The following is a 23091-nucleotide window of genomic DNA, read 5'->3' as shown; positions in this document are numbered from 1 at the left end:
GAATAGAAGTGTGGACTTGGGAAGAAGAAGATCTCTCGGCAGTTTTATCCGGTGCGGCCTCGCTATCCCAGCTTCCGTTCAATAAACCCCCGTACCCCTACTTCAGGCGTAACAATATTACGGGGATCGGTTCGTGAATGACACTTTGCCAAAACTATCAAATACCAACCGTAAATATGCCACGTTGACTAAACCAGGAAAGCTAGCATGCTCCCGCCACTTTCAAGAAATTACCGGTCTTTGCGCCACTGCCCGACACACACATATACACATGACTGTGAACACTGTAGGCCGGGTGAAGCTGCTGTCCGCAGAACGAAATTGAAACTGAAAACACCCGTACGCAGTTTGCTAATTAACGCAAGACCATCCTAACTGTGTACTTCCCAACATTTCCATAATAGTTGAACGCTCGCACCGCCCGATTTTCCTCAAGGTTATAGTACGAATCTCTATGAGCTACAGCAAGCGACAGGAGCTAGGCAAAATTATCGCCTAAGCGCTCTGTACAAAGAGGTTAGACACGCGTCTTGCTTGGTCTACTTCAGTGTGTATTTCACATGCTTCACATTGTGCCTCACATGATGATGGTCATGGAAGAGCGTAATTTGTGGCTAAATGCTTTCGGATTGTGTTAATCACATTGGTTGTTCTCGAACTACAGGCGCTGTGGAGAGTTTTATACCCATTTATCGTAGTAAACGCTATCTTTCACATATCATGGTATGCTTTGAACGACTTTGTTTTCTCTACTGCTTCTATGTCTTTCATAACTTCCTTAGGCAGATAAATATATCTGCTGGTTTGCATTTACTCATGCAAATAAATACCTGCATAACTAAAGAAAACGAACCAAGTGCCATTGTATCTGATCCTTTGAGCACACGAAATCGTCATTTAGGTATTGAGATGCAGCTCTCTGCCCCAGCTGCTCCGCCTCCCCCCAGGGCCCCCCTCCCCCCCAAAAAAAAACGGATGCCTTACTGAAAGATTGTGCAATAAACCTTGGTAATATATATATTGATCGCATAAAAACTTTAATAATTTTATCCATCATACCGCCTTTTACTTGCTTTGTCACCATGGTAAACATTGCTTTGGAGTCACTGTAGCATAAAGAAATTGGATGTGCTTGGACACGAGCCACGTTCTTGCTGAAGGTCACATAAATACACGAGAGGTGACGGGTGAACGTTACACTCATTTGAGTGCAGCACTTCACACGAAATCTTGCGCTATTGTTCATCCGCGACCAGGCAGCTATATCGACCTTACCGGTCCTTCTGACAAAATGCGTTCCAGTATAGCGACTTCCCGTCACTGTAGTGCCTGGTCACATCTTTCTGCATTCTGATGCTCTTTCCTTGCACCTTATTTTTCAGTACTTACTATGTGCGTGCTAGTTTAGTCAAAAACTATTCACAACTGCTAGTAACGCTGCTAGGACAATATTGACGTCGTAAGAAACTGAGGCACAGACATCGGTGGGTCCAATCCGGCCTTTCCCAATGCAGCAGCACATGCTCCCTTTCCTAGCGGAAAGCTCGCGAAGCTCTTCTTTTTATCAAACGCTTCCATCCTGGCAATGGCGGTTTTCTTGGCCCTTATCAAAGTCCTGCCAAAAAAAGGCAACGAGCAGCATAGCAAAATGAAGGTGGCTTCCACCATCATACTCCGGAGCCACGGAACACCACCGGCGTGCTGCGTAGAACCGAAGCGGAATCTAGCAATACATAGCTTTGCTCAAGGAGACAGTAGTCCATAGTTTCATGGTATTGGCAAATTTCTTTCCATTATTTTCAATTCAAATGACTCTTTGCTCTCTCCTCCTCGCTCTGGAGTATATAACCCCACCCCTTTGGCGCCGCGACCTGCCAATCTGATGAGTCCTACGCCGGTCACGCACTGCCGCCGAAGGTTAAAACAATGGCGCGCCGCCGCCGCCAGTTTTGGTACCGCCGCATAGGTCTACACACGAATCATGATCTTCAGCACCTTTTCCTTCAAACACGCGACTTACCGTCTGTCTAATTGCGAGTACACACGCAAACACATGGTGGCTTCTTGCGACAAACAGGTTAACTAAGCAGCTCATGTTGCTGAAGGCAGCCATGAATTTGGGTTCACTATACGGCGTAGTCATTTGGCTATATGGGATCTTTTGGAGAAAAAATAAAGAATGATTCCTCACTGAATTCGCGAATAAATTTTAATATTTAGCAGCACCATAATGTTTGGCTAGCATGTTCTCTGGAGTGTCAACTTCTAATCGGCAGACTTTTCTGACCATGCTGGAAAGGTGTTGCAGGTCTTCTGCTGTTTGTATTTTGATCAATACTTTTGTGCCTCTTGTGCTGTAGGTGCAACTGGTATCGTTGGACGAAGACACCTCTGAATTCTTGGCCAAGAGCACCTTTGAGCATCCGTACCCAACCACAAAAATAATGTGGATACCCGACACGAAGGTGAGCTGGCTGTGGCTCACAGACTTTGACAACATTAGCCTCATCACCGCTGGTAATTTCATTGGTGTTATTGTTGGTATGACCACATTTCAATAATTTAGTGAGACACGTTCAATGTCATTGCCAGGAAGAAAGCTTCCATTCGCAGCTGTATGTTTTGAGATGGTTGAATGGAATACTACTTCCTAGTGTTACCAAAGTGTGTGCTGGAAAGATGCTGTTACTTATTCAAAAGTATACAACAAGCAGTAGAGAGTGGGATTCTTACTCGTAGCAGTATCTGCTTCAAAAATAATGAAAGGCTAGTACTTGCCTAGTTGTAATCGTTTCAGCAACACTGATATTGTTGAGGCATAGATGAACACAAGATGAAACAAGTGTGGACGCTGCACTTGTCCAGTTTCGTGTTTGTCTGCATCAACATGGGTCCTGTCAGTGAAATGTGATTGGCATTGGACAAAGAACATAACAGGCTTTTAGTAGTCAGCCTCGCTGCTAACTCTACCACAGATGTTGTGTTTTGATTTTCAGACTATACAAAGCTGTTCTTGCAAAGATTGTTTCACCTCACAAATTTTGGGGAAAACCCAGCCCTGGTGAACATAAAGAAATGGCAGACTTGAAAGTCATGGCAGTCGCATGCGTATTTATATGTGCTTTTTTCTATTAATTGATGCTCTCTGTATCCTGAGCTAGTGGGCTTCTTATCTTTTATCAAAGTCTCTTGTCATTTCACATTCCATTGTTGCCTGGACTTGTATCCTCGTTCTTGCCTGTAGCAACTGTAGCAATGCATTGCTAAGCATGTGGAGAAAGTTATGAGGGAGCATATCCCAATGCAATACTAAAAAAAAAAAGTAGTCAATGAGGCATGCACATTCTCCTATTTTCTTGATAGGTGCATGGGTGTTTGAAATTTTTCTCCTTGCCTCGGGGGTCCTTTTGCAGGGTGTGTTTCCCGACCTGTTGGCAACGAGCGGGGACTACCTGCGGGTGTGGCGTGCGGGTGAGGACACGCGGCTGGAGTGCCTGCTGAACAACAACAAGAACTCCGACTTCTGTGCACCCCTGACCTCTTTCGACTGGAACGAGGTGGATCCCAACCTGCTTGGAACGTCCAGCATCGACACCACTTGCACTATCTGGGGTCTAGAGGTAGGGCCATTGTCTGGAGTGTGCTTTCGGTCGTCAATAACGGTAGGCTCTCAAAAGCGTAAATCTCTTAAGTCTTTCGTTACCTCGTCTATTCAAATCGATCACTGCTGACCGATGCTATGGATCTTCGATTTTGGAATGTTCCCCTTTGTTTCTGGTGCACCCAGCACTTTCTAGTTGTTAGCTCAGCCACCTGACTTACAGAATAAATGTGAATTTGTCAGTTTTGGCAAAACAGTGATTTTGACAGACATTTGCACAATCCAATGTGCCTGTGTTGTTGAAAAAAATGCAAACGTCTGGTGAACTTGACCGAATAGCGTGCCCTCGTGCTTATGCGACAGTAACATCAAAGTGCTGTAATCAAAAGAACCTTTGCAAGTCAAATACCAAATTAAGATGTTGGCTGCGCAATCTGACAGTGTTGAGCAGTAATAATTGCCAGAAATTTATGCCAGTTATTCAATAGAGAGCTGCTGCTAGGAGGGAGGGAAAATATATTCGACAAAATATAATTCTGAAAGTCTGCCACATGCGTGAATCGTGGAGGTGGTCTTCTCAGTCAGTTTCCAGCAGCTTTGGTTACGCTTGTATCGTTATATCAGACACAGAGCCGCATCAAACACAGGACTGGTCGGTCCTATGGCATCGTCGTAACGCGCGCATTGGGCGCACCTGCGCTGCAAAACAACGCGTGCCACTCGAAACTGTTTTGAAACCACACCTGAAGTCAATGAGGACGAGCCTAGAGTTCGAGAATGATAGCATCTTAGCTTCAAATTTAAATTTCGATGATGTTTTGTGACGGCCTGAGACGTCCAGAGCCGTTCTTGGGTTTGTTTTGTTTTCAGCCTCAAATTATCTCCTCTGCCACAGTACGTAGCTGCTGACCTTTCTGCACAATCTTATAGCTACTCTGGTTATGTGCAAGGTCCCCACATTTCTGGAGTGCTGTGTGCTGGTGCCGACTGCCGAGCTTCTTGCGAAAAGAAGGCGAGCTCATCTTGTCTCTTTCTATGGAGCAGTGAAAGAATGTTTTAGGACTGCATGCGATATTGTTCTTTTCTTTAATATGATGTGCAAACATGCAAAAAATTATGCTTGGATGCTCATATTGCAGGGTTTGTACAGGTCCTTGAAATCCTCGAAAACCTTTGAATTTCAAAAGTGCATTTTCAAAGCCCTTGATAGTCCTGAAATATTTTGCCATCCTTGAAAGTCCTTGAATTTCCTGAGCAGTGCACTCTCATATCGACATCGCGACCTTCTAAATATGATACATCGGTGTGCGAACCGGTCAAACTGCTCATTTCTGAGGTATTAATGCAGCGTGGTTGCACATGGTCCCATTTATAAAAGTGCATGTGAAAAAAAAAGTTAGTTTCTGGCAAGGGTAAAGCAGTGAATGTGATAGCAAGAAATTAGAATGTCATACGAAGAAGGGCAAGCAACCACATACATGCGACACACCGCTTAAGCACGGACGCACGCAAAAAAGGGCACAAGACGAGTGCTGATGAACTACTGTCATAGCTCGACACTGGATACGTGTTGCTTAAACAAGTACGGTCTTAGAAAAGAACACACTTGTATCCACAGGATGAGTGTAAATTAACCACTGTCCCAGTTGTTACTTCTTAGTTGTTGAGCAACGTGCTGCGAGTGTCAACTGTGCACAAGCTGACACTCTTGATGGTATGGTGTCGTCAAATTTCAAGGGACCGTGTCTGTTTAACAATATATTTTAAGTCACTTTTCAAGTGTACCTAAATGCCTCTTCTCCTAATCGAGACCTATCATGAGTGCGTCCAGCACTGACCTGGTTTTACAGGAAAAGCAACAACAGTTCTAGTGACGTCACACCAGATCTGTAGTCAGCTGAGTGACCTCCAGACTTTCGCTCCGTACAAACTGGCAAAGCATCAGGGCTGCTGCAGGTAGCGGCGAGTTTGTCTTGCAAGTGCTTGTTTGGCACATGTGTGCGAGAGCTGACAATACTCAGCGGCACACGTGCCAAGCTTTGTGATCACGGGACTACGTCAGCTACACTGCTATGTACCTGCACAACTTGGTTTTCACAAACAGGAGCTGAAAATTGTCCGTATCAAAAAGGCGACAAATTATATAGTGAGAATAAATTAATCGTGGTGTGTGTATTGTGCTTATTTGAGGTATAATTAAAGCTTACAGCAAAGAGCGTGCAAGCCACAAATATTGCGGCGCGACCCCTTTGAGGCCTGACTATACATGCGCGTTGAAGCCCATCGGCGGGTAACTTTCCGACATGATTGTATGCCCTGTCCAATTGGGAGGGTGTGAGAAGTTATAAAGGCTATGCTTTTTTTTATAGATGCGATATCCATATATTGTGAGTGCAATAAAATTGGTAATTTTTGAAAATTTTGGCATGGAAAATTCAAACTTAACATGTTAGTTTGAGTCCTTGAAAAACTTGCCACAGGTCCTGGAAAGTTCTTGAATATCCTTGAATTTTCGCTTTGAGAGTCTCTACGAACCCCGATATGGGAACGCCAACCTATGCGGAGTGAAGTGGCTCATGGAAAGAAGTGACGCTACGCAAAACAGCGAAGTTCATTGGATGTCTGATTTATAGAGGAATTATTCACATCACGGTCATTCATCTATAGGGGGATACAAGTATAAGTCGACAAGACAGGCACAGACTAACAACTGGATTTACTTAAAACATCAGACCTCCACATCTGACAGCAGCATAGGTCAGCAAAAGAAATTGTAACTCAGTCAGACTCACTGAAGAAATATATCTCGCACTTTGAACTCACTCGGACTCACCAAGGCATTACTGTTTTCTAGACTCTCTGAGACTTAGGTAGGCTCACGGCTTGATCTGAGTTTGAGTGAGTTCGCCGACCTAGCACACGTGCGCATGAGTATTCGCTACGATATCAGTCACCATCTTTTCTACTACTGCTTGTTTCTCGTTCCTTGCACAGTTTTATTTGGTTCAGCGTCAAACTAATTAGCTCCCCAGTGCACATTACCTGCTTGTAGAAGGCACATTACGCAGTTCAGCCTGGATAAAATGAAATCGACATATTTCAGAAAAAATTCTTTACAAACAGGTTTTTACTATTAGAGTCTCAACATGAAAATTTGGGAAATAAATGCACAAATAAACATAAGAGGAATGGAAGTGATAGCTTACGCAAAACATTTATTTAGTGGCAAAAAATGGCATTTTGTTCAATTCCTTGCTCGAGAGAGATGGAAATGCTGAACAGTTGTAGAACATCGGTACAACACAGCACCATTATCGTCTGGCCAAGGCCTCCGAGATGGGCTACGGCAATGTGTTGTTGCGTTGCCGGTGCTCATCTCGGAGGTCATGGTCTAGTGAAACCCACCGTGCAGCGCAGAAAGGCAATGTGCATGACGAGTCGACCTACAATGTCCACCTTTTTCAGTGCAGTCTTGTAAGTTTTCCTCCGGTGCCTCATAGATATCCAAAAAAAAAAAAGCGAGAAGGGGAAGGTAGAAGCTTGCAATAGGAAATACAAAAAGAGGGAGTGTATGCTGCAGCTGATGTTTCAACAAGTGGGCTTGTCCTTTTTTTTTTATGTTGCAGTTCCGAGAAAGACAAGTCTGCTTGTCGAAACGTCGGCTGCAGCACACCTCACTTTTAAATTTTCTCATCTCCTGAATAGGAAGGACACAGTTGTCCGCATAAAAAAAAAAAAAACAATGCTGCACGTCGCCAGGGGCTGCTCAATGCATGTGTAGTGAAACCATGCACACACGCACAGTGTCAAAAACAGAGAGGAAGCTGCACAGATACCACGGAATACCGAGAAGAAAAGCGCTCTATATGCGGCACAAATTCAAAATATACCACGAAACAAGAATTTTTTTCAAGTGCTTTCATCTGGTGTCACATTCTCAGTTCACAAACTTCTGCTACAACCGAAGAGTAGCACTGCCATTGCAAAAACATTGTTGAAATTTTTTAAAGAAAGCTGACATGGTTAGCGTGGTGGCACCCTTGAGCCACCACGCTAACCACCAAATGGGGTTTGAAGGGTGGAGGAGAAGGGTACACCTGCCCATTTGCGCGATGGCAAAGAGGCTGGCTTGAGGGATGCAGCGCCACCTGTCTGCCTCACAGCCGCTGGGAAATCGCTTGTCATGCGAGACACTGCTTCACACTCCGTCGGCTGCGGGGCAACCGCAGAAGATGCGTGCAGCTCTCACTCGTGCTAGAATGACCAAACTTGAGGGCGAAATTCCTCTATTATCGGTGAGGAAAGCTTGTTATATTAGGGGTGTCCCCTACTGCCACTTTTTTACATAAAGGTCACTACATCTTCTAAGGAGTAAGAAACACTTGGTACTATCAAAGAATTTGTTGCATGGAGGTTCCTTATAGTCATGTTTAACTGAATAAGAGACAAGAATCATTATAAAGAGTTTCACGTGTGGGGCCAAAGACCATCAACCGGTCCTTATCATTTGTGCAGACGGGTCAGGTGGTGGGCCGTGCGATGGCAGGAGGCGGCGCCGTGTCCGGTCACGTCAAGACACAACTGATTGCCCACGACAAAGAGGTGTATGACATCGCATTCTCTCGGGCAGGAGGCGGCCGTGACATGTTCGCCAGTGTCGGGGCAGATGGGTCAGTGCGGATGTTTGACCTGCGCCACCTGGAGCACTCGACCATCATCTACGAAGACCCGCAACACCAGCCGCTATTACGTCTGGCCTGGAACAAGCAGGACCCCAACTACCTGGCCACGTTTGCGATGGACGCTTGTGAGGTGTGTTGGTTTTAGCATTCAATGCCGGACATATCTAAACATGTCAGTAATCGTAAGACAGCTCGACCTATATCAAGGCGTTTTATTGACACATTTGTGGCCACAGAAAAATTTGTTTTTAGGTAGTACAGGACAGTCTTTTCTTGCCATATAAAATGATTGATGTGAAAGTGTTAGGTATCAAATGATAGAGAAGGAATTAGTATTTCCCACAGTACTAACTTTTGCCAACATATTTATTATGAGTATTATCAAAAGAATTATAAAAAACAAAAAAAGTTATCAAGAAAAGAAAGAATTGTAACCTGTTCTTACTCTCCGCATGGTGAACATTAGAAAAATAGAAGTGGACGTTTGGAGTATAAGGCCCCTTATGAAATAAATGTTCACAAATAAGCTCTTTTAGTGCAAAAACTATTTATCATATAGTACAAGCAAAAATATAACCACTAATTCCTATATGGCACTGTGCAAAGCAGCTTGTGATGCAGTGAAACAGAGGCTGGCTGCATATATTTTGCTTGAGACATTTCTTTTCTGCTCGACTTTTCTTTTTTCGTGGCATAGCTCTACTATTTTCCCATAATTTTTTTTTTCGTAATTGTTGCGCGAGGCCTTTGAGATGAACTTTTAGGAGACGCAACAGGAGGGATCGTGGGGCCCATTGAATGATGCTCAACGCAGCCTAGCAGCTGGTCAACGAGCTCGAGCATGAAAGCAAAATGCTGAATACCAGAGACTTCACAGACTTCACCGTTCTCTCATCCACAGAAAGGTTACAATGTGGATGAAGAAATATCGTGGATAATTTGTTCGTGTGTTGCAGTGGATAAGGCACTCAGTGAAGCGTCCCGTGGGATATGACAGTTGTCTTTTCCTCATTCGAGACACTCAAGAAGGCAAGCAACGCCTTGTACATCTTTCGTCACATCTTTGACGGTGGAAGAAAGCCTGAAAATTAACTAGCTTTCATTACAACAGACCATGATAATCCGGTAAAACCAGTTTGTTTTATCAAAATTTTGTTATATCTTAATTCCTCAGGAGTGGAGGCGGGGCTGCATTGCTGTGTGACAGTCGTTTCAATTTCGCTCAGCAGTATGGAGCAGATTAGTTCTGATATTACAATAGATTCAGGAACACTATGTTGCCACTGCACAGATAAAAAGCTTAGCCCGATAATAGTTTCTATCAGGCTTTTTCAGCCACTTATGTTGATCAGCTTGGAATAAATTCTTTCTTATTGGATCAGACAGGAATGTATATTTGCTTAAATTTGGCTACCTGTAGGTCACCAAGAGCTGTTGCTCCTGCACAGTGTCAGCGGCACTGTTGGACGGGCCAAAGTTGGTCTGAGAGTTCTGAACTGAGCAGCACCAAGGCACCTCTCATATTAGCATTCTATTTTTACAGTGGAACTCACCTGCTTTGACAACTAGAACGTCTCTGACGACTTAGGTTGCAGCGTTACTGCAGTGAGAGACAAATACTAAACAGGAACAAAAGCTTTTTATTGACACTTAGCTTGGAAGGGTATTTGTGATAAGAGATTAAGGATTGAATCAAATTGGAGAACACTTTTGAGCGATGATGCAATCACTTTGCACCCCGTTTCAGTCAGCAACACTGGAATCATTGACGGGACCTACCTTAAGACTGGCCAGTGCCTCCTCTGTTTTTTCAGTGCCCGGACGAAGGAGTGGATTTAAATGGAAGGCAGCCGTCGGTGCTAGTGCAGCTTTTCGCCACCGGGCGCCGCAACTGGAGTACAGATGTCGCTGCGTCATCTCTCGCCCAAATGAATGCCGTGGCTGCATTCAAAGCAGCTATACGGCTCGGTTTGCGGCTGTATTTTCATTGTTTAAAATGTAATGGAAACTTGGAAACAAGAATCGTGAAGCACTTGTTGTTTTGGACACCCAGCTCATTTCAAAGGCATGTATTGTTCCCGACTACTTGAACGAGACTGTCGCACGTCGTCTGCTAGGCCGATACCAGATAGCTGATGCCAGTAATCCCCTGAAGATCGTTTTGTCACCGTGGCGTTCACTTGACTAAGAGTTGTCCTTTTTACTAACTGACAGCCGATTTTTGAGAGAAGCCTTTGCCAGGAGCTAATATTAAAAGCTTAGGTGCCTAATGTTCCCCAATGCTTGCTACTCTCTAGTGTCGTAACACATCATGCGCAAGCCTGGAGTTCATGCAGCACTAAATAGCATAAAATGCCACTAGACTGCTTCCAGAAGTATAGGTCATCATCTGTTTCCTTTGCAAAACATGACATGTGTTGCCACCACAAAAAAGCAAGTGTCAGAAAATGAGGAACCATAGCATGTGATTTCACCATTTGAGAGCTTAAACAACAAAATCGTGAAATAAACAAAAACAGCTTCTTATGCGGTGCAATTTCTGCGATCATTGGCTATGTTTTGAACAGGCGCTGTTATAAGTCTGAAGTCTAATGCCGAGTCTCAACTTGAGCCAAGGTGACAGGCTTGAAAAATGCGGCCGGTGGTCAGTTGCTTGAGCTTGTCTGTGTATTCGTGGATGGATTGTTGTAGCCTTGATATCCGGTCGCTCAGCTCTGTTTCTTTCTTATTCCCTCTGGCCGTTTAATTCGGTAGCGAGCAGAGTAGAGGCCGAATGGCTGTGTAGTGCCCATGGGCTCCCATTGAGCTTCAGGGCTGAATGTTTGCATTGCACGCTGAAAGGATTGCGAGGCAGCGTTCGTTCACTGTTCGGATGCAGCTCACTCTCATTTAGTGAAACCAATTGCCATGTTGCTAAACGTGACGCATAGCCTTCAGCCACCACAACGTATAATCTATAAAATACTCAGGTTGTAAATGACGACTACGTATTAGAGTGTAGTACGAAGATTTATTAGGAGACCAATTGTTCTGCCTGATTACTGCAAGCACGCTCCCCCGAACAGCAGCGGAAGCTGCAATTTCACGGAGCTACAGTCATACAGTACATTAAGGCGATATTAAATGCCTCATCAAAAGTGAAAATTGATCACTGGTGACCTCCTACGTCTTCTCGCTTCGGCGGCGTGAACACGAGTGATGCAAAAAATCATCATTACGTGAAAAATGTGATCATACGACGTCGCATATCATAAATGTTTGTGACGTATCAGAAAGTCACATAACTTGACGGCATCATATAAATTCTTCGCTTGGCTGAAATGGGCCGATCATGGGGGCAGTGCATAACCAGCTGAGGGGCAGAAAACTAGCTTTGTCTCCAATTCTCGAGGCAGTAAGAAGAACATGTTTGGCGCAGAAATATCCCGGAGGGAAGTAGGAAACACTCAGAGCATTTAATCGGAAGAAAACGAGCATAGTGTTTGCCTTTCAGTCGTTTTAGGTGAATCCATAAGAAGACCGGTGAGTTTTTCTTTTTTTGTAATTAATCAGAAATAAAAAAGACCATCTGATTTTTTTCCGTCAGATATGCAGGTGGTACACAGTAGTATTAGATACTGAGGCATGCAAATAATAAGGTTTCAATAGCTTGAAAGAGAAAATAAAGCACGAATGCTATAAAACTCGAACACATATATCGAACCGGTAGCATGGCCTGACAGAGCCCGGTGAAAACAGCACGCCGCTATGCTCGTGTTGCTTTTCATCCTCCCTTCATCCGTGAAAGCCGTCAAGAAACACGACTGCAAATTAACTCGCATGAAAACACGAATTCGCGAGCTTCTTAGTACGTGCGGCTGTTCAGTGCCAGCATCCCGTAGTCTACTCGCGCAGCGCCACCATGTTGCAGCGGCGAGCGGCGGAGGAGGAGCGCGCGCTCGACGGCCTGAAAAGAGCGTTCGCCCGGGCAGTGAAAAAAAATTGAGGAGGCGCTGGACTCGCTTGCCTGGAAGCCACCAATGTTGCCAGCCAGAATTTAACATTATACTGTGGTATAGTGTGCAGAGACCGGCGTGGTCAACACTGCAAAGGTATGGCCTGACGGCCCAATTTCGGAAAAAAAAAAAAGAAAAAGTGCCACTCATTTTGTCCACTGAAGCCAACAGTCCTTTCAGTCCTTTGTATCCTAATTTAACACACAGACCAAACTTAGGCTGAATAATGGTTCGAAGGTCTGCTGCATACACGGGTCCATTATAATGAGTATTGACTACATGTTTACTGAAACACATAACATCGCAGACCATCAAGGAAGAAAAATTAAAGACAAAATGAAAAGGGCATCACTCGCAACTAACTTTATTCTCGGGATATTAGCGACATATGTATAACCATAGCAACTATGCGCACCACATCGCCTCATATGCTCGCCAGAAAACATATGACAAGATTGATCAAAAACAGACAAAAAAGCCACTAAAGAAAAAAAGATTTGAAGAAATTGAATTCACCACCATGCAGATCAACATATGTTTCACTAACACACACCTGTCTTCTTCTTAATGCAGTATGCTTCCAAGGAGATGATTTAGACTCCAACCAAAAGTTTGGTTAAGTCTAATTCATCTCCCAGTTTCATACTCAACCAGACAGACTTCTGTTGAATGTTTACATTCAAGTATGCTTCCATGATTTCAGGTGCTGTCATTACTCTTTCCAAAAATGGATATACTGGAAAATCCAGGCTCACACATGCAGGAACTACAATACACATGCGAATGTGCCAAAGGTTTATCTTTCATGGAAAGTTCACGTTCCCTAATTGTGTTGTTTATGCACCGGCCTGTTTGGCCGATATAAAGCCTACCAACTAAGCAGGATCTCATACACCACGCCAACCAAGCAGGCGACATACAGCCTTGCTTTCTTCTTCCCACAAGGGAAAACCTCGTTGCAGTGGGAATTCATGCGCACAGGCTCGCCAACTTGCGGGGCGCTGAGGACACTAAAGGTGCCTTGTAACTGTTAGTCATGTTTTTAAGGTTGTGTGCAACCGTGTGCACATATTTCATAACTATGGCCCAGGCCTTTTTTCCCATCGGCTGCCTCTTTTTTTTCAATCTCTTGAGTTTTTAAAGAAAGGTTTCTGACACTGCGAGGACAACAAAACCAAGGCAATCTGCTGAATGCAGTCGCGGGACCTGATTAGTATTGAAACTTTGCTGTATTCTATGCAGACAAAATTTCACCAGCGCTCTTTCCATGCACAAGGAAGCAACAACACTCATTACCAAGTTTGGAATTACCAAGTTTGGAATGAACATGGACAATATGCCCAATATACTAGTATGGGCATGTTTGAGAAAATAAGACTTGGGTCTGAAAATTGCACTACACCCCAACAGGAAGCTCATGCATGAAAACAATTTCCTAGGCAAGTTGTCTAAAAGGAGCGAAAACCTCATCCCCTGAGTTATTTGTCAAAAAAAAAAGTTAGCTTTAAAAATGACTAAAGAGTCATCTACATGGCTAAAAGTCTTCATAATTGCGTCATCAATAATCTGAGCCACTTCTCTGTCAAAATCCGCTAAATATGTGCTACATAAGACAGGTGCTACCCATCAACCTATGCAGATTCCTGTTGTCTGAGTGTAATGCAGATTATCATGGCAGACAAATATCGAGCAGGGGGGACACGGCTTGTGGAGACCGAAAAATCACCAAAAAACTCGTTTTTTTTTTATTGAGTTTTTGAAATCTGCAGCCGCTAGTGCACTTCTATCGTCAATTTCATGCCTATATTATCATTGTTTTAGCCGCTAAGACCTCTTATACAGCGCTTTCTAGGTATATTTGAGCCGAAATCGATGTTGAAATCGCACATTTTCCGTGACGCGCCCCTGCCCTTCCATGTGTCCCAGCACGACCATGTTGTTCTCATTTGAGAGAGTCGTCTTTCGCCTTCCAATTCCCGCCAGAAGAAGCCAAATCCAACCATTGGCAGCTTGAAAATGCTCAGTAAAAAGAGGTATCGGAGTGCCCTTCTATTCACTACTTCAGGCACGTGACTTGAGCTTGGTGGAAGCTGCTGGCAATCGTCTGCTCTGCGTATTGAGGTGCGCATGGACGCATGCCTTTTCGCCTCATTGTCAGCGATGAAGCTCTTCACGGTGTCAAATCCTGAGCGCGAATTCCGCACGTAGCACAAGTTTGGTGCAAAAAAGGTCCGTCGGATGCTAGTCGCGAATTTCAAGAAGTGCTCCGTGATACTGCAAAACCCTCGAGACACTACTCTTCACGTCCCATGGCGAAGTCGTCCATGCTACCATGGAAGGCCTAGCACCCGCATCAGTTGTTACGAAGCCTGTGCAAAGTCCGTCAGCTGCTGACCCTTCGAGCAGCAGGTAGCGTGTGTCTAGATACTATCGGCAGCAATTTGACTTGAAGAGGAGCCAGCGAAAGCCGAAGAGAAGTTATCGGAGTTGTTGTCCGCTGCAGCAACGGAGCGGAAACGCGCTTTTGTGGGTGACGTTGCCGACGAAGCAGCTCAGCTGCCTGATGGAGCCACATTCACAATTACAGATTTTGACACTGTGAACAGCACTTTGTTGGGATTTGCAAAGTGCAGGGCATGCGACGGAGAACTGTAGATTGTCCGCGACGACCGGGAATTCGGACTCGCCATGAAGTTGCATTTTGTGTCTTCAACCTGTGGGGAGACTGCGTCGTTGTGGAGCTAGGTTCGTGGTGGTAAAGGGTTTATACGTTCGTAGCGATGAATGTGTGAACCCTTTTGCTGTAAAGGTTCTGGCCGCGGGTGCTATGCGGGGCAACATGGAACAGACAGACTGCGCTGAATTATGTGTTCCCGTGAATGGGCATCTGTCGTAGGGGCCTTCACACGAAAACGTGGCGGCATTACATGAAGACGAAATTAGCGCCCACGGCCGATTGTGCTGAACGCAATTTGACGAGCAACTGCGCGGGGTCGGGAACTTTACGGTGAACCTAATATAGGCCACACAAGAAACAGTGGGGTGTCGTTTGATGGGTTATGGATGAGCTGCGGTCATTCATCGCATATCAGTCTTGGCACGGTCATAGAATTGTTCAGCGGGCTTGGTGCTTGACTTTGTTGTTTTGAGCAACTTTTGTGCTGGGTGTGAGTCGGGCCCAAAGGAAAGTGACCCTTCTTATGCAGTGCAGAAGGAACACCACCAGTGTCAAAAGAACAGTGGGAAGAAGGCTGACGAAATGGAAATTGAGGCTGCCCTCATCCTTTTCAGTAGGTCTCATAAGCGTCACAACCTGCGCTACACCACGATGCTTTTGTGACAGGAACAGCTGCAGTAACCTTGCGCTACAAGATGATAAAGTTTATGGTTATATTCCAGTGGAAAAAGAGGACTGCATTAATTATGTCCAAAAGCGTATGGGCACTGCTTTGCGCAACTTGATTGCAATGCACGAAGGCCCTGCCCTTGAGAGTCTTGGGGGGGGGGGGGGGGGGGAAAGCGCCGCTTGACAGGAGACCTGATCTCCAAGCTCATCAATTATTATAAGTGGGCTCTGAAGGCCCACAGTGGGGATGTTGATGCTATGCACACAGCAGTGATGGCCACTTATCACATCACGTTCAATGATGATGTGGCAAACCACTGTCTGTGCCCAGCTGGCCCTAACCCCTGGTGTAAACAAAATGGGACAAAGGCCAAGGGGAAGCCCATTCCCAAGCATCGTTGAAAGCTGCCTCCAGATGTCTGCCAAGCTGTATTTCTTATTTATGAGTGCTTGTCAGACAAAAAGCTGTTGCAATAATCCAGCGTGGGAAAACCCAAAACAACAATGAATAGCTGCATTCAATGATCTGGGCACTGGCACCAAAGGAGCCACATGCTTCTCTATTCATAGTGGATGCAGCTGTGACAGAAACAGTGCTCAATTTCAGTGCAGGCAATGAAAGGGCATCAAAAGACATTACGAAAGAGCTGAGCCAAAAGCCCAGCTGGTAAAGCCACAGCCGCATGGCTCAAAAGAATCGACGGCGCTCAGCAGCATCAGCCAAGAAGCGACAAGCAACTGAAAACATGCACCAGTCGCTGAAAAACCGCCATACAGGGGCTGATAGTCAAAAGGAATATATGCATGCTCGGTGCATACTGAGCATTTTCAAGTGCAGTAATGTAAATAAATGAGTTTTGTATGTTTTTCTCAGTTTTCTCAGAACATGCTTTTTGGTCACTTTACTAGTTTGTCGGGTTGATATCTTGCGATCTAGAACAGCTAAAGCAATAATTTTTTTTTAACATTAAGCCCAATCTTTGAATGAAAAAATGCTAAGAGCAGATTTTTCATTTGCTGCCCATATAAATTTAAAATTTATTACATTTCTTTGTATGTGATAACCATGACATTACTCTTCAACTTTCATCATCTGTAGAATCACTAGTTCTTCTTTGATTTAAAATGTGCTTGCAGCATTGTACTTCTTGCTAGTTGCACTGTCTTGCTATGCAATAATATTCACTTCTCAATTACCACTTTCTTTCCCATTGTCTTCAAAAATATTAGAGTGGCAATATTGTGAATATTCTAAATAATTGACCTACAATAAAAAATATTGCATATTTGAAATTAGCAGAAAAAACTACATAAGCATGTATATTATTATCATGCTTGGTCTAAAAATGCAAAAAATATCTCCAAACACCCTGTCCCCCCTTAAAGGTCTATCAGCAAGCCTTAGCGCCAACGTCTGACTTTTGATGGGGTTGTACGCTGACTCATTTCCCGTAGGAGTGCATGAAGAAAAGTCGCAACATGTTCTATATGCCCAGATAACAATGGTGGTGTTCATGTTGTCAAAGTAATTTGGCGGAGAGAATTTCTCTGATTGCTCTCAACAATGCTGTTGAAAAAACCATCTTGATGACAAGGGTTTGTCCCTGGAACACTCCGAGAGTGACAGCAATGATGAACAATCAGCTGCTATGTCACAAGGAACAAGTTGCGTTTTACATCCCCTCATGCATTGATGGCATTTCTTGCTTGTAAGTCACTTCAATAGTATTTAATGCATCATTCCTTCAGCGAGGGCAATATAAAAACAATTTTTTTATTATGCATTGCATGTAGCGCAATTACTGTTCATATTATAGAGCATTGCATGCCGCCAACACGCTCCAGCTCAACCAGTGAAGCGAAATGGTTAAAGCAACTGTCTACCGCTTGGAAAAATTTTTCGAAATTGAGAAGATCGATCATCGGGTTAATAGCAACGCTCATGCCTTTGTTCCATGAAAACATGCATATAATTTTAATTTGATGCTGCAAGTCGACAAGAATGACCGCTAGCATCATCTGACAGTGATGTTGTCAATCTCCTGGCAGGACAAGAAATCCTCGCAGGTAGGCTCATTTTGCTTGAAAACAAAGATTTACAACTTGAAATTGTATTTTACGCACATGAGGCACGCTTATGTTATGCCAGAGGGCAATTTTCACTGTTTTTCTCATGCGTTTAAAGAGGCACCCAGTGGCGCTGCTGGGGGCACGTTTGCTTGTCTGTTTACGGTGGAGAAACGTGAGCAATGTGTGTGGCGGCGCTCATGAGAACGAACGAACAAAGAGAGAAACGTTTTTGGCAAATAGCAGCGCGACTGAGTTCAGAGAATTTTCTAACCCTGCTTGTGAATCCAACGTAGTCTAGTAATGTTACACGAGTCTTCGCACATAACGTGCACACCAGAATGCACCGAGGTTCTACATTGAAGATTTTGCCTTCATGTTCCCCTTCACCAAGGCATTAGTGCTGGCTCTCATTTTACATACAACACAGAACACCTAAACGCAACTGAAGACACAGCAAGGACCTTCTGTTTTTCTGTGTGAAGCACGTCTCATGTTTGTTTTAGTAGCTCGTTTGGCATCAATGAAACCACAAAATTTGGTTTCACAGCACCGGCCTGCCAGTGTTGCTGGAACAGACCAACTTTTCTGCTCGACTGGGGTGGTTTTTCAGGCATAGAAACAAAGCTGAGGAAACTGTGATAGTAATATTGTATTTGACAATTTTTGTGGTTTAGACTACCACTATAGCATTTGTTTTACTAAGAAACAAAACTTGATGTAGCCTGCAAAAGCTGTGCATGGTTTCAGTTTTCGACTTTCATCGATGTTACAATCTCATCAACCAGTATTGATGCAACTTTGTTTTAAGGAGTTATGAGTGTATAACTCAAAACTTCTTAAACATTATACTTTGTTTTAAAGAGTTTTGAGGGTATGTAACTGTACACTGCTTTGTCACTCATTTACATGCATGAGGATTCAGTGTCATGGGTGATATGTGGTAACCACCGAATGATCCCATTTTTTTGCCCATTCATCATAATTCACTTCGTGGATATGCCATATTTTATTTTTGTTCATTTCAAGTTATAGATGAATGTAGCATCGATAATGTTCCAGCATTATCAATAATGTTTCTGGAAAAACGATGAAAGAAATGTACTTTTGCATCTGCCAAAAGCACCCTCACTTTGTCACATGAAAATTGAAATCAGATTTGTGTCACGCTGCTAAGGATGGGTTTCATTCCCGGCCTCGGCAGCTGCTACAGGTGTGGAAAGCAACAATATGTTTCTGCTTAGATACAGCGAAATCACTGTTGCATATTCATCTCGTGGTTTCGACCGGCAAGACACCATATTTGCATCATTAGGTTAAGCTGACGGTTACACTGCCGCCATCTTGCCAGTTATGCCAATAACAACACGTGGTTTCGACCGGCAAGGCACCATATTTGCATCATTAGGTTAAGGTGACGGTTACACTGTCGCCATCTTGCCAGTTATGCCAATAACAACACCAAGCTTGCCACTATGCCAGGAATAGAAGGACAACAATTTGGAGGTTAAGCTCCCGTACTTGTGCTGGCCCGTAACGCTGGATTAGGAGACGGGAAGCGGGCTGTCACGGTTTCGAGAAATGAGGCATTCAGCAGGGGCTTTTTTCTTTCCCCTTCATTACCCCTATCCTTGCATCTAAATCCCGTGCTCACAACACCCCTATCTTTGCGTTTTAGCACTATAAAATTGTGCTCTGGCTGGCACTTTCGCACTGCATGTGTGTTCCGAGTGCAAGGCGTGACTGGCAAATGATAAACACATGCAGTGTATGAGCGCAAGCTGGAGCGGTATCCTAGCTGTACGGTGATGCCGGCTGAATGCACAAGTTTTGCCTATGCCTTGACAGAGAAGGCATGATGCATTTCGGCTGAGCCAAAAGTCACACTTTCCAATGTTCACGTTTCTTTCCATCGCGAGGATACATACCTGACAAAGTTGCTGACGCAGACTGCAATGCACGTGTTGTAACAATTCGAACTGTCGAGCAAGGTCGCCTCAATGTTTCGCAAGGAAACAGCACAAATTTCCAGGACAGGGAAAGTGCAAAACATGCTTACAGCCAGATTCAACTTGAGAAGTTTTGCATTTGATTTGCGGAGCATATGCTAGCATGGTAGTTCAGAGTGTGGGTTCACTGTGCTTGCGACACATGGCACGACATGTTGCCTAAATATGACGGCACACAGTGAACTCGCTGTATTCTTTTTGTATAGAGAGCATAGTTCAGCTCTGACGTGTAATCAAATGCGAGTGTGCTTTGCATGGCACGAGATTTCGTGGGAGCATATCGTTGTGTGTTGCTTCAGAGTTTTAACCAGCTATATTCGTAGTAGGGATGCCGTTCTTTCAATTATCTGAGACTCACGAGGCGGCGAATATACGAGATCTCGACATTTTTATGGTTGCTTCTGACCCCAACAGGGAGGAGGAGGGCAATGACTGTATGAATAGATGTTCTCTGCCAGTGATAAAAATTTCTAAAATGAAAGGAACGTGGGGATTATAGTATTTGTTATGATCCAGGAAACGAATTTCGCTTCGTGTAGACCAAAGGCAAAAGCATAGTTGCTCTGCTGAAGAATGACAACACAGTTAAGTTGCTATGTTCTGTAACCAAATGGCCATCACTGAAAATAAAGAAAAAAAAAATGCAGTGCTGTTTCCAACCTTTTTGAGTAGTAGATGACATGGAAGAGGCTGAGCAGTATGGTCAAGCTGCGAATAGGTAATAGCACTCGTTGTTGGGCTAGTTGGTGCATTGCATCAAAAAAAAATATATCCAGCCAATTAAATAATGAACAAAGAAAACGAAAAAGGAAAAAGGAACTAGCCACTTATTTCCTGTGTTTGTTATTTTAGTGGCTGGATATATTTATTCCTGCTGCGAATAGGTACAGAAATTTCACCCTCGAGAATAAGTGGTACGAGTTCCTGTTTACCCAAATGATCGAAGTTGCCGTGAACAATGCATACATGGTCTGCTACTGCGCTGCGGCTTTTAGCTGACTCTCTGCTTGTTGAGTATCGTCCATTTGTCCCATAATAATAATACAGACATTCACTGCACCTTGCTGTACCTAACAGAAGTACAGTGAAGACCGCTTATAACGTAAGTCGCGGGAGTCACGAATATCCGCACTATAAGCAGTACCGCACTATAACTAAACCAACCCTTTTCAAGGGCCGCACTAGCGCAAAACGTGTTGAGCATGCAGCTTCTCGTGTCTGAGAATCGGAACATGGGATGTGTGCTTGCTAACATTTAAATTTCTGAATGTTAAAAGAATGTAACATATAAAGACTCGCATTGCCAATGAAATGAACACGAAAGGGGGGTGGGGGGTCTAACAAATGAAAGCACCGTCGCAGAAATTCGCAGACTACCAGACAGCCTCGATTATGTGCATTGCACAGAAACTGTTGAATCACGTCCTGAATTTGACGCGATGAAAGACGCCAACCACTCGATTTCACAAACGCGCACCCGATTTAAGACATCGCAATCGAATTGCGGGCCACTATTTGAGCGCTACACGTGCCGCCCTCGTTTTCATTTAACGATGTGTATCCCTTCCCCGTCAAGTGCAGCCATCGCAGAGAGTTTCGTTGATTAGGTACCAAACCGCAACTTAGATTCACACGACCGCTATATACCGATTGAAGCGCAACCAACGCCGATTAGGCCTAGGTTGCCGTTTGGTATGTTGTCGCGGAAAGTTTTTCCAAAACATGAAGATTCAGCATCAAAAAGATCGCGCTAGCAGTTAACCAAAAACAGCGTGCGTGATACGAAGTTCGTGTTCACAGCTGGGAGATCCGCAACGATGACAACTCGCCAAGCTAGCTTACGTACGACAGCGCACTGGCAGCAAAAGTGAAAGCTCGCGGCATAATACTGTAAAAGGTTTTCAATTTACGGACGAGGAACAAACACGGTATTTGTTGCAAGCTCGATAACAGCGACGTCTTTTCCAGCAGGAAACTGTTAAGCGCATGCAGTTGATAAGAACGGGATCGCACGTGCCACGATGAGCGGCTGCGGCCGAAGCCACGCTAGCGACATAGTACGATGTAGCCACATCGGGGACGGTGCAAAGACTTATCGGTCACCGAAGCAACCTGCTTCCTCTCTTACTCAGCGATCCCGCGCAGTGTCCCACTGTCTTTTTTTCATTTTCTTTTTCATCCCTCCGCCCTTCGTTCGTTCACTCCGTGCTCCTTCCCCCTCCGTAAGGACCTCGTCATTCGCTCCCCACCGGCGCACCCAGCACGCCTCCTTATGGAAGCGCACTTGCTACCGCATTTGTCACAAACAATTTCCAGCAACTGCATTATGACCGGTCTTTCATCTTGGGGGACTGCACAATAAGCGGTATGCGTATACATGGGGTTCTATGGGAGGGTAAACAGGAGTAGAAAAAGACTGCATCGTAAGCGGTTCTGCTCTATAAGCGGTTACGTTATAAGTGGTCTACACTATGTAAAGAGATTTCCAGCATCCGCTGTGCTTGCTATTACCTTCTATCTATATGCAGATTTTCACAAGTAGCTTGGAAAACAAGTGACGTCTGCCAGAATACATCGAAATGGTGTTGCTTGAAGCACAACGTTCTGCCTTACATAAAGTGCTGGTTCTTCAATAAGTTGCATGGGCCAAAATAGCTTTGGTATTCATTAGGCGTACTCTCCATTTGTGCTTTAGACCAGCTTCCAGTTGCTATGTCGAGAGCCCTGCATACTTTTCTAAAGGGACACTAAAGAGAAACAATGAGTTCGTTAAAATCGATAAACTTCACTCTGAGAACTCTAGTGTCTTAAGTTTCACTGTCGTAAGTTCATTATTTGCAGAAAAAATCAAGCTAACCTCCATGCGTGTTGTAAGAAATTTCACAATCTATTTTTCATATTTTCGCAACATTGGATCGATTAAATTTTTTATACGTGGTATGCTAAGTCTGTGGCACCCACAAATTATAATGTACTTCAACTTTATCGATTAGAAGCTACGTGGGACCAAGTGGGCTTCTTCAACGATTGATGACGTCACAGTGTTTTGTGCGAAAATCTCAAGGTGGCGTCTCCACCCCCACTTTTTGTTGCGTGCTTTCTAGCTTACCAAGTGTCGTGTCTTGATAAGGGTGGTGTTTTCAGGATTTTGAAATTGTATTTCACTAATACACGAAGAAGCGTTTTGTCTTTTAGTTTTCAAGTGCAATATAATAACTTTAGAAAAAAGTTGCACAAAATTTGCTATTACAGTTAGTTAAATGTGTGAAAAAATCTAAAATCCAATGAGTAGTTGTTTTCTTTTGGTGACCTTAATGGGTTAAAGTTAGAAGACTTGTTGACCAACCCATTTAAAATAGCTGTAGCAAATTTTAATCGTTGCACGCTCCTC

At 44.1% G+C, this 23091-nt stretch overlaps 1 protein-coding gene across 2 annotated transcripts in view; it reads left to right on the top strand.

Moving 5' to 3' along the window:
- wap (DDB1 and CUL4 associated factor wap) overlaps window positions 1–23091 on the top strand; it is a 75689-nt gene that overhangs the window by 21434 nt on the left and 31164 nt on the right. The window contains exons 3-6 of one of the 2 annotated variants that reach the window (XM_075882944.1): window positions 2361–2465; window positions 3414–3620; window positions 8117–8413; window positions 10098–23089. In XM_075882944.1, the coding sequence (XP_075739059.1) occupies window positions 2361–2465; window positions 3414–3620; window positions 8117–8413; window positions 10098–10373 (885 nt within the window). In that variant the 3' untranslated portion in view covers window positions 10374–23089. Of the gene's footprint in view, window positions 1–2360; window positions 2466–3413; window positions 3621–8116; window positions 8414–10097; window positions 23090–23091 lie in introns of those variants that run through there. The other variant, XM_037432489.2, reaches the window with a different exon arrangement.

The sequence above is a fragment of the Rhipicephalus microplus genome, unplaced genomic scaffold (assembly GCF_043290135.1).
Source record: "Rhipicephalus microplus isolate Deutch F79 unplaced genomic scaffold, USDA_Rmic scaffold_14, whole genome shotgun sequence".
In the NCBI taxonomy this organism is placed as follows: Eukaryota; Metazoa; Arthropoda; class Arachnida; order Ixodida; family Ixodidae; genus Rhipicephalus; species Rhipicephalus microplus.
This window is presented reverse-complemented; position numbering and strand designations above follow the sequence as displayed.